This window comes from Passer domesticus, chromosome 2 (assembly GCF_036417665.1).
Source record: "Passer domesticus isolate bPasDom1 chromosome 2, bPasDom1.hap1, whole genome shotgun sequence".
In the NCBI taxonomy this organism is placed as follows: domain Eukaryota; kingdom Metazoa; phylum Chordata; class Aves; order Passeriformes; family Passeridae; genus Passer; species Passer domesticus.
In genome coordinates, this window is record NC_087475.1 from 80,563,527 (window position 1) to 80,576,284 (window position 12,758).

Sequence of the window (12,758 nt, forward strand, 5' to 3'; positions counted from 1 at the left end):
CAGTTTAATAGGTAAAGCAAAAGCTCTGTGTATAAGCAAAAAAAAAAAATAAAAAAAAATTCATGGCAGGTGTTCAGCCATCTCCAGGAAAGCAGGGCTTTGTCACCCTGACAGTTACTTGGGAAGATATATGCTGAGCATGCTCCATATAGAGTGGAATATCCATGTGGTCAGTTGGGATCAGCTGTCCCAGCTGTGTCTCCTCCCAACTCCTTGTGCACCCCCCTCTCCTCACTGGTGGCTTGCCTGAGGACTAGAAAAGAACTTGACTCTGTGTAAGCTCTGCTCAGCAGTAACTAAAACATCCCTGTGACCTCACAGATCCAAATCACAGCTCCATAGCAGATTCTTTTTAGAAAATTAATGCTACCCTAGCCAAAGCCAGTAAAGCCAACTACCCAGTCTCCTGGGCCCAGCTTGGTCTGTATATTTAATAATTGAGGATAGAGCACTACACTCATAGCAAACTCATGTACTACAGAAACTGAGTGAGGAAATATTAAAAAGCATCATGATGCTCCACTGGCTGAACTATAATTGCAGCCAACACACTACTAGCTCTCTGCCCACCATATTAAGCTTTCTCCTATGGTCTCCATGCAGGAATTCAATCTCAGAACTACTTTCCATGTTGCTCATGTTTAAAAGTGCTGTAAAACTATAAAGAGAATGCTTATTCTTTCTTGTAACACATTCAAGAATGTCAAATATGCTAGTGTGCATTTGCTTACAAATTAATCAGGGTTCTGACATGTGTCGTGGGATATGTACAAGCTGAATGGAAAGACCAGGCTCTTAAACCTTCCCCTCTAGTACTTCCACTGAATGATTGCATAAGAAAGTATTAAAAAACCAAAACAATCCAAGGCTGAATTTATTTGTGTTGACTCTGTTGTCAGGCAATTAGTGTCTCTGATATGATGCTTCTGTTGTCACAATTCTGTCAGTTCTCAGGGACCTTTTTGTCAAAATAACAACAACAGAGGAGGTCTGAACTTCAAGTTGAGCTTAAAGCCAATCAAAAAAGTCAAATGTCCATTCCATACCTTCTTTCTACATCAAAAAGCAGGAAAGAGGTCACAGGCTGTAATCTATGCCTTCTTCATTAGCTATCAATGACAAGATAGACTGGTTTCTATTTAATATGAAAACTAAGTCAGTTGAGTCAGGCTGAGCAAATCTTTCTTGTTAAGAGTCACCATTTGTGCTAGCTGTGACTGTGCCAAAAAAAGCAAGTTGTAATGAAGAGGATTTCCAGAAAATTAGTCATACAGATAAAAGGCTTTTGAATCATACAGCATTAAACTCATGTATCAAATACAAATATTTTCTGTTGATAGAAAACCATCCTTTTTGATCACAAAACTAAGCATTTTTCCTATTGATTTCCATGATAGTCTGGAATAATCACCATTGTTTAATCTGTTGTGTCATATAGACACACATTTCTCCTAAAGAGGGTTACAGAGAGTGTTGATGTATACTACTGCCCAGATCTGAAAACAATCCAAGGAAATGAGAATCTGTCCACTGACTTGAGCTTGAATGTGACTTCAAAGAAGGCAGACCCCTGCTGATTGACATTAAATTCCTTCTATTCAATTCAACACCAGCATAAAACAAGCTTAACTTTCCTTTATAAAAGGCTGTAATCTTGTCATAGTGAGTTTAATGTTGTAAACCATTAATAAAAGTAGTCTTAAATATTCTTATTTTGCTTCATGATATTAATCAGGGCTTTCCTGCATATTAGTCCTTTTGTAAAAGGAAATGATTAACTGTCCTGACCAACTAGGAAGCAATATACTCAAGGTATGGGCATCCCATTGCTAAGAAAAGAGGAAAGGTAAAATCTAATTAAAATCAGCTGGTGGCTTTTATGGTTAGCAGAAACACTACCTTGGAGAAATTTTAAAATCACTGTTGCTTTGTTGCTAATGGAATGGCTTTTAAATCATACCAAGGAATTTGGGGAATATGTATAAAAACAGTCTTTGGGATCTCTTTTCCCCCTTTTTACTGCACTAGAAAAGAATCAGTCTGAATGACCAAGAAATCTGTGCAATAAACAGGAATAGTGGTTTATCTGCCTATCTTTTTTATGAGCACTTTTTTGTTTTTTGGGTTTTTTTTGCTTCTCAGGACTGGCTCTATACTTCACTGATGGAAGGCAAAGGTGGACTATAAAGTGTAAGAGATATAATGAGATACAAAACTAAAACACCACCAAGAAAATATTCTCAAAAATGGAAAGGCAAAAAAATCCACACTGCGGCCCAGGAAACCATTTCCTAGTACTTCTACATATGTCTTGATGCAGATCTCGTTCTGCAGTGATTAATTAACTTTTTCACTAATATATGCAAGCAGATTCAGTTTCCTAGGGGCATTCTAATTAATTAGTTTTTCGCTCTGAATAATGTAGCTTTTCTAAACGGAAGCCTCCTGACTACATGTATTAATGGATTCTTTAAAATCTTTTGGCAGTTTTCTTATGTTCTACTTTGAATGTCACAACAGTGAAGTGCTAGCTACAAAAAACACTCCAGTAACTTTTAGAAAGGCTTTGAGGCTAAAAGAATCAGCAGTATCTTTTATCTTTTGTTACTTGAAGTTTAAATAATGCTCTCCCTCCTTCCCTAGTCAGCAAATACTACAAAGCCAAATCAAGCTCAAGTTGAAGTAAAGAAAGAAAACAGCCAGATACAAATGAAATGCAGAGACACAGTGATCCAAAATAAACAAATCCTGACACACATCATTACTAAAGCACACACAGAGGCCATTATAGCAACTAAAAGGGAATGGAAAACTAGAAGCCAACAGTATCAGTTTTCACTGCAATGTCCCCATCTGGGAGGGGGAACTGAATATTTACTAACTTATTTATTTAGCTTCTGTCTTACATTTATGCATTTATTTAAGTACTTTCAATTCCCAGTTAGAACTCTAGGCATTTGCATTACACAAAATCAATACGTTTATCCTCCACTCCCAGTTTAAGATGTTGCATGTTTACTCAGCTTCTGAAATGATAAATTCAATCCTCCTAGCTTTACTACCATAAAATCGTACAAAGTGTTCTTCATCTGGCAACACAAGGCCTTCCCAAACACTGAAATATCAATCTCTCCAGAATTCCAGTATCTCAAATATATGATAAAAACTAACAAAACCCACACCTTTGCTGACACTGGGCAATCAACCCAGCAAATGACCTACTGTGTACAATACCACTTCTTTCTTCCAAAACACACTGTCCATCTTCCTTGTACTCAGCTGAACCAAGCTTACAGACTGTTGCCTCCCTGGCTTTATGCGCCAGAGGAAGCTCAATTAACATCACTGAGGAACACAAAACACTTTACTGTACCAAAGTCTTGGCAGCTGACATTTTTCTGGTGGCTTTTCATGGTTTGCCACTCTTAAATCTCAATAATATCTGGCTGGGTGTAGATTGGCTAGACATCAGAAGAACTCTGGTTTTAGGCAAACTGCCCCAAATGATATAGGCAATGACCTCAAATGAGCCTTCAAAAGAAAACTACTTTGCTTCCTAAGTGCATTTGTGTCGTCTGCACTTCCTATTGATTTTCTATTAAGATTTACGTATAGTGCTTTTGCTTTGTGAACATCTCCAGCTGCTACTGAACTACAAATAACCAAGAGTAAGTGCAAAATCTTTTCCCCCACCATCAAATGCAAGTGAAGGTGCATTTGACAATGGCAACTACGTGCCAGTAATAATGAAAAATAATCATAAACTGAAGGAATCCAAGCAGAATATTTATTTATCCACACAAATGTATCTACCCCTTTTCAAGACTGACCAGAAGACTGCAATAGGCATTTGTACCTCTCAAAAGGGCAGTGATCACATCTGCCCCAGATTATTTATTTCTCTTATCTTCTAAATAATGATTTCTTCTATCTATCTTCTATGTGCTACTTTTCTCCAGATGCATTTTCACCAAGCTGTTTTTGGTGGATACACATGACAGTCTCATAGTTTGTCTTCTTCTTCCTTTTTGTTAATGTATCATTTTTACTCAGAGTTTACTGTATTCACAGAAGTTCTATCAATCAAAATGCTTCAGAAAGACACAGCTTTTGAATAATCATCTAGCTAATCTGATTCCATGAAATACACAAGTGCACTTCCTGAGATCAACCTGAGGTAAAGTGTGAATAGACTATTTTGTGAGTGAGACTATATTTTAACATGTTTTGACATTTTAATCAAAAGAACCTAATTTTTCCTTGTGCATTTCCCAAGCTCAAATGATATATTCAAAGGAAGTGGAATTTCTGAGTCCATTCTGTGCTTTAGTAATTGTACACTAAGAAAGTTTTGGGCTTTGATATCTAATGTTTTCAGAAGTTAACAGAACAGCAAAATATCTGTCATATTTTGAACTGTGGCAGAAACTAAGGTACAGAACGATCTGTAATTTATGACTCATATCTGACAGTTGCTATTCAAAAGTCCAGTTTTTGCTAAATTAAGAGCACTGTTACGTGAAATAAAAATACCACCTAACTAAAGGCATAATGCATTATAAGAGATGACTGCCAGACTCCACAACAAAGCCAATGATCCCAATGCCCTAACATATCTTTGTTACAAACCTAAGGGTTTTCATTTCTCATCATACTTTGTACACCGGGATCACCAAACTCTTTCAAATATCCCAAAATCTTTAATATGAGGCACTACTGATTTATTTTTACATATGTGGGAACTGGGCCACCAGCAGCTACTGCACCTTGCCCAGTGCCTCTAAATTCTGACATTTACATATAGGACTACTTTTCCCCCTACTTCTAATATCCTACAGCTCATTACACTGTTAACACATAGTCTTTGCAAATCTTTAAAGTGAATCCAAAATTTCAAGTTACAATTAAACAACGAATTTCTGGTTGCTTTGAAAATGATGCCACTTGTGATGTGCAACACAGGCAGTCTGTGGCTAACTGAGGTGTCACACCTCTCTCTACACACCATCTCACAGCCATTTTTGTTTTGATAGCTAACAAATGGGTAGGAGCTTTACCTTCTAGAGCAAAATACACAAACTATTTTCCGATTAGTTAATTAATTTTTGCACATAGCCTGCTTCCTACATGCAGTCTAATATATGTTGAATCCCATCCAGTGTGAAAAATGTGGGTTTTTCCAATAATTTGGTTATTACTAGGTAGTTAATAATAGCTCTTGAATTGCTAAGGTTGGGGGAGTGAAAAAGTTGTTCCCTAACAAAAGCTATTGGACAATGCATGATGGAAGGAGAAAAATAACTGTAGCACCCATCACTCATAACATACTCACACAAAAGCTAGTCTGAATCTAGGAGAAAAGAATGATAATAAATACACAATAGGAAAGTGCAACGTTACCATGCTTTGAAAAATGTATTAGTAATGTAATCAAAATTTCCTTATGCTGTATATAACAATGCATGGCAGCTAACCAGTGCTTCCAAGTATATTACTATTTCCCTGGCCAGAAATCTGTGCTGATAATAAACGGCATCCCTCATTCCATAATGTAAAATTCATTTGTGCCCCCACCCCCATTCCAAATAGTGGTATTTCAAAACAGCTCTGGCATCCACTTTCCTATCTCAAAAAGAAAAATGTTATTTCAAAAGAAATTTAAATGCTTGGAAGTAAAAGGATTTTCTCTGTAAGAAGAAAATTTTCCCTTTCCCTTGTTTGAAACATTAATTTGTGATGGTTTTCAAGCTGACATATCAATTATGATGGGTTGATGGCTAGACTACATTGCACTGGAGTAAATCAGGAAGCATTCATCTTGGAAAATTGAGAGAGCAACACAGACACACACACACACATTCCTCTCCCTCTTTTCAGCTTTGCTGAAAATCTGTAAAAAAAAAAAAAAAAAGGAATGTAATTGACTCATTCACAGTGATAATTTAGCTGAAATCCTGCTAAACATTCACCTAAAACTGGACACATGCACAGTTCTTCAGTAAGCTGGTTATGGGAAGAAAGCATGCAAGCTGTTTCTCACCTGTAATATGGTAGCTAACCTGCCGATTGACATCAGACGTGTCTTCATCCCAGGTGCTAAGAACAGCCACAACTTCCCCTGGAGGGTCACTCTCCTTCACCGACCCTCTGTACACCTCGTGCTCAAAGACAGGTGCATTATCGTTTATATCTGTCACAGTAACTGAGACCAAGGTGGTTGAGGACAAGGACAAAGCTTCCCCCAGATCTGAGGCCACCACCGCAAAGGTGAAAGCAGAATCCTTTTCATGGTCCAGATCCTTCAGTGTACTGATCCAGCCACTGTTGCTATCAATGGTGAATGCTTCTGCGATCTTCTGCAGCTCCGATTCCACCGCAAGCGTGTACGTGACCTGCCCATTCGCACTCGAGTCTGCATCAACCGCCTTGACTTGCATAAGTTTTGTTCCTATAGGCATCCCTTCCATTATTACGGCATCATAGCTAGCTGCTTCAAACACAGGCTTGTTGTCATTTACATCCAACACCTTCACCTCCACATCCACAGTCAGCACAATGTCTACTTTGTCTAGCTGAATTGTGGCCGCAACTTTGAAGTGAAAGGCGGGATTTATTTCGTGGTCAAGTCTCTTATCCAATTTTATGAGCCCTGTGTCCTTCTCTATGATGAAAACCCCTTCCCTGTTGTTTTCAGATAGCTCACCATTAACTGTGCTATACAAAGCACCCTGATTGGGCAAAACATGCAGAATGTCAATAGTACTGCCTATGAGGGTGTCTTCCGCCACAGTGAAAGAATACTGGGGTTGAGAAAAAGAAGGCAAAATGGTTTCTGGTGGTAAAACATGGATGTAGACAGGAATGAGGGAATGCTTTACAGGAATGCCACCATCAACTGCTTTGACAAAGAATGACAGAACAGTGTTTTTCAGTTGGTTAAAGCTACCCTTGGTGACCATCCATCCATTATCTGGATCAATTTCAAGCAGATCAGCTACTGAAACAGAGGCTTCGCTATACAGAGAATAGGTAATTCTGGAATTGGCTCCATCATCTGGATCTACTGCTTGCACTTGGGTCACCAAGTAACCTTTCCCAACATCTGCTTTGACACTTGCTCTGTATTCGACTGTCATAAATTTGGGAGCATTGTCATTCTCATCCACTACTATCACTCTCACAGTGCAAAATGTAGTTCTGCCACCTCCGTCAAGGGCTCTCAAGAATATATCTATATCACTTTCCAGCGGGTTCTCACGGTCTAACCTCTCAGTTGTCAGAATCTGCCCATTTGCATCAATCAAAAATCGGTCCTTGGCGAAGTCATTTATTATGGAGTAGCTGATCTGGCCATATACCCCTGAATCCCCATCTGTTGCCTTCACATGGATAACCTTCATTCCAGGAGCAGCGTTTTCTCTAACCTCTGCAACATAAATGCTCTGTGAAAACACAGGGCTGTAGAGGTTGGCCCCAAGTATCTGAATGTGCACCTGCGCCGTGCTGGTGAACAGCCCGTCTGACACAGAGACGTTCAGGCTGTACATGGGCTCCATCCTCTGCTTGCGATGGTTGGAAAGGGTGATAACACCGCTCTTGCTGTCCATAACGAAACTGGTCCGATCATTTCCTGACAGGATGCTGTACTCCAGTCTGTCAAAGTCAGAGCTGTCAGCATCAGAAGCTTGGACACAAGTCACAAAATGACCCCGAGGCGCCAGTTCGCTCACGTATGATTCATATATTAACTGGTTAAAAACTGGAGGGTTGTCATTCATATCTGTTATTGAGATACTGACGAGAACCTCGCTGCTCAGAGGTGGGAAACCATTATCAGTTGCTCTGACTTTCAAGCTGCACTGCTGTATGACTTCATGATCCAGCATTCGGGCTGTCAGAATTAGGCCACTGCTGCTGTCTATATGGAAATAGTCAGTGCTGTTAAAGGTGTCCTGGACGATCTGATACTGTACAATCTTGTTATTGTCAGAGTCAGCATCAGTAGCAACAACCTGCAGCACAGGAGTCCCAATCAAAGAAGCTTCGGACAGAGTAGCATTATAAGCTGACTGATCAAAAACTGGAGGATTATCATTAACATCATTAACAATCAAGTCCACAGTTACCTCAGCACGGGCGCCAGTGAGAGCATCACTGGCTCGCACCATCAGCTTGAAAAGAGAATTTATTTCATAGTCCAGTGGGCTGATGACACTCAGAACTCCAGTATCAAAGTCGATATTAAATTGGTTGTAGGGATCTCCATCAACAATTATATAAATTATACCCTGGCCTTCTGGACTGGTTGCATTTATGCTTAAAATTGGCATGTGCATTTCTACATCTTCATTCACAGAAGCTGTATAGAAGGGCTTGTCAAACACGGGCATTGCTTTGTTAACAATAGTAATGGGGAGCTCTACTGACGCAGACAATGATGGGTTACCACCATCTTTGGCAAGAATGACAACCAAGTACTCTATATTAGACAAATCAGAATTGAAGGCTTCTTTTAAAGTGACGCTGCCAGACCCTCTATCAATTTCAAAATGTCCATAGTCTTCCTTCAGCAGATATGACACCTCGCCATTGTCACCCTTGTCTTTATCAATAGCTGTCACTCGATATATCAGGGTACCAGGTTCAGCATCGACCTGCACAGCAGCGTAGTATGGAAGCCCTACAAACACCGGGGCATTGTCATTTATGTCCTCAATGTAAACTCTCACCACGACTCGAGCAACACGGAGGTGATCTAGCTCACGGCTTGCTTCCACCACCAACTCATACAGCTCCTGTTCCTCTCGGTCAAAGGGGATGCCAGTGGTCTGAATGACTCCTGAGGTGGATTTGATTTTGAATTTGTTCCCTGGGTTTAATATGCTGTATTTCAAAGGCTCATTGAGGCGGTTGCCAACAGCATTCACCACAGCGATCTTTGTGATATTGGTGCTGTTTTCTGATATAGAAGTGGAATAAAAATTTTGTGTGAAATGGAGTCCACTATCCATAGCTTCTTTTACCATTATTGTCACCATAGCAGTGCTATAAAATTTCCCATCAGATACTCTTACTATTAGCATATAATGGTCTTTGGAGAGACTATTGTTTTTAATGGTGAGTACCCCTGTGCTTGAGTCAATTAAAAAATGCTCCATATTGCCTTCAATTATACTAAATGTTAGTTCTGGAGGAATCTCTGAATCTGGGTCTGAAGCTTTGACTTTGAGAACCTCAACACCAATATACGTGGGCAGGAGCAAGACTGTCTCAAACACGGCCTGGCTGAAAACTGGTGGGTTGTCATTGACATCAGTTACCTCAATGGTCACTTCAACTGGGCTCTCTGCTGTAAGCTGGGGATTCCCACTGTCTCTAACATGAACATGGAAGTGGAAGTGGGCTATCGTTTCATGATCTAAATTTGCAATTGTTCTGATTGCACCCGTGCTGGAATCTACTGTGAAATACTTTTTTGCAGTTGATTCCACAATCTGGTAGACAAGCAAAGCGTTCTGGTTGCTGTCAGCATCGGTGGCACGTATCACGAGGGGACTGTTGTTTGCACTCCGGACCACGCTGTTCACAGGAGCAGCCTCGCTTATGCTGCCCGAGTACTGAGAGAAGAGAAAAACCGGTGGGTTGTCATTTTCATCAACAATCTGAATGTTCACAGTGGCATTTGATGCCATGCCTGCCATATTTGTTGCCTGTACGATGAGCTGATAGGAGGAAGCACGTTCATAATCAAGGGCCTTTTGACTGGTGATCACTCCAGAATATGGGTTTACGGTGAAGACTCCATCAACATTGCCATCTTTAACCTCATAAACTAACGTGGACTGACTGATTGCAGAGAGAGAAATGACAGAAGTACCAATATCCACATTTTCATTGACCTCTGCTTGGTATTCTCTTAGAGTGAACTTAGGGTGGGAGTTATCTGCCATCGTCACAGATATCCGCACAATTGCTGTTGCAGACAGCGCTGGAGAACCTTGATCAGTCACTTTGACTGACAAAACAAACTGTCCCATTGTGGTTAAGTCTGGCTCTTTGAGTAATGTAATGATGCCTAAAACTGGTTCAATCTTGAATGTGTTTCCCGTGTTTCCTAAAACAAAGATATTGAATGAGATTAGAAATGAAATATGACTCACTTTATGGTAACTTAAACCAGGACCAACAAGCTGCATTTTTAAAGGTTGTTACTTAAATAAAAAACCAAAAAACAAACCCCAATGTAACAGTATTCTGAAGGCCCTTCCAGCCTTTCTTTCTGCTAATTAGAGAGCTCAGTAGATGGTATAGCTATTCAAAGCATCAGAAACTCAGGTGCTGCTACCTCTGTATCTTGATTCTCAATACCAGCAACAGAGCAAGAACTGCATGCACATTACTCCTACTGAAGTAAAGGAAAAGCATCCCTAAATTACAGAAATTAGTCAAATACATGTACACCTAAGGCAAAGAAATGAGATCAGAGGCTAACAAGCCAATTACGTGAGTAATGGATAACAACTCAGGCTCCTAATTGAATGGGATATTAAGAAACCATATAGGAGATTACAGTAGTTCAAGACTCTAAGAACTGAATATAAAAAGGTTAAAGTGGCATTTAGAAAAAATAAAACAGAGCAAATAGCACAGAAAAGAGATTCAAGTGTCTTGTGGCACAAAGTTTTATCATATGATCTCTGAGGAGGATGAATCCAGATGAATGAGATTTAGCAGAAAATGTCATGAAATGCCTGTTACAACATGAAAGCATGGATATCACTGACTGCATAAAGGTGAAAACAGTAAGTTTGGATCAGAGAACTTTTGGGGGCCTTTCTTTCTGTTTTTTTTTGCCAATCTCTTTTTCAGCAAAACAGATTCAAAACTTTCTGTACGTATTCCTGTCCTGTAATTTGAGATCACCTTTTATTGGCAATCCTTATTTTGCTGTTTTACTGAGTGCTTGCTTGAAGTAAGGATGCTGCATATATACATGGCATACATAAGCATACAGACTCTTTTCCTGATTTTGATTCTAAATAGAAACAGCATATACCGAGCAATTTCAATCACTATACCATGTTCCCTCTATTGTAATTCACATCTTCAAATCTAGAGCTGCTTCCAATCTATGGTCAAGCATCCATTCAAGGTTGGGAGAGAAATATATCTCAGGGGATGCACAAAAGGGGTTTTTTGAAGTGTGATTGTTACAGGTGCTGCGCACAGAGCAATAAATGTGTAAGTTGTAGCTGGAACACCTAAATACATGGAATCCTAAAGGAAGTGAGGTAATGTGAACTATTTTTAAGATATGATTCATTATCTGTTGTAAATTCTGGAGGATAATTTAAGCTACATACTATTCTATGTAGTTCAATACTGGTAGTGGATTTCTATTTATGTCCTTCCTTTCAGATCAGTAAAGTTTACTCTGCTAGCTAAACCAAAAATTGTGATATTCACCCAGGAGGTGAGATTCTTCCAGAGCTACAAATCCTCATAAAAATAATGGCATCTGTCACATTTACAGACACTACAAATGCTGCTGCTGTCATTTTGTCAGTGCTTGCTAATATAAATAATTTTGAGCCACTGACTGCCTCCTGCAAGGCAAGAGCTGGTTCCTCTCCTTTAGGAATTTCTTATGAAATTACACAAAAACTACTTTCTTTACCAATTGCTCTCTTCAGAGCAATGTAAGATGCGGTGAGTAATTCCCCTGAATCAAAGGGCTGTGTACAATCTGAATTCTGCAGTTAAAATCAATATCCTCAACTGCACATTTTATAGATCACAGAAACTACTGCAACAGAATACTGAATTCTGATGCACCTGAGGTTGGGACATCTATGGATAATGAAACTGGACGAGTGTGAGGCTTACAGTCAATGGAAGTATGAGGTCTGAAATTGCAGAGAGAGCTCATGATGAAACAGAAACAGGCTGTAATGAAAAAGAGAGTCTCTAGAAATGATCTAATAGATAAACCATCTTTTCTAATCATAATATTTCCCTGCCTGCATCATGTACGATTCTATTACCAGTGTAACTGGAACTATACTCCTTAGATGTCAGGATGCTCTTTACATTGTGGTGGTACCTCCAGATGATTGAGAACCCATAATAGTAATAAGGTGTCAAGAAAAAGTTGGGAATAGTCTTGAAAAACATTTCCCCAGGAACCTGATCTAGTCTGCTCAGAATTTGTTCCATAAGGACAGTGTTTTCCTTTCTGGGCACCTGTAAGATTGCCCCTAATTTAAGTTGAAGGCCACTGGAGAACACTGAGAAATAACTGCTAAGAACAAACGCAGTGCATAAAGGAAATATTTGCTTTGGAGTGCTAACATCTTCCTCATTCTAAGTTCAACACTTTCAGCTGCAAAAGACTTCACCTTCTGGTTTGCTGAAGGTAATCTCCTTCCACAGAGCATACAAGATAACGACAGAAAAATTGTTCCTTGGGTCTTCTCTAAACTTCAGGTTGTATCATTTTAATTTAAGGTATGAGCTTGAATTATATGAAGCTAAATCAGTATGAGATGGTGTAGATATTCTTGTGTCATTAGTTGTCAATTAGCCTGTTCCTAATTGACATGAGCTATCTTAGCTGAAAACAAGTCTTTATAATAATATCGGGATAAATAATGATCCAGGAGGATCAGAGCCTAATGCTGGTAAAGGCTTGTGATCTGCCTAATACGGGTATAATCTGAAGTACCTGTGACTTCTTTTTATGGAAATATAAGTTTCAA

The 12,758-nt window shown here is 39.4% G+C and overlaps 1 protein-coding gene across 10 annotated transcripts in view; it reads right to left on the reverse strand.

Moving 5' to 3' along the window:
* The window catches only part of FAT3 (FAT atypical cadherin 3), a 398,570-nt gene that overhangs the window by 71,557 nt on the left and 314,255 nt on the right, over nucleotides 1–12,758 (reverse strand). For all 10 annotated transcript variants that reach the window (XR_010356488.1, XM_064409542.1, XM_064409543.1 and 7 more), the window contains one exon: nucleotides 6,041–10,114. Coding sequence is in view for 9 of the 10 variants with exons in the window: in XM_064409542.1 (XP_064265612.1) it covers nucleotides 6,041–10,114 (4,074 nt within the window). In the remaining variant the exon portion in view is untranslated. The remainder of the gene's footprint in view (nucleotides 1–6,040; nucleotides 10,115–12,758) is intronic.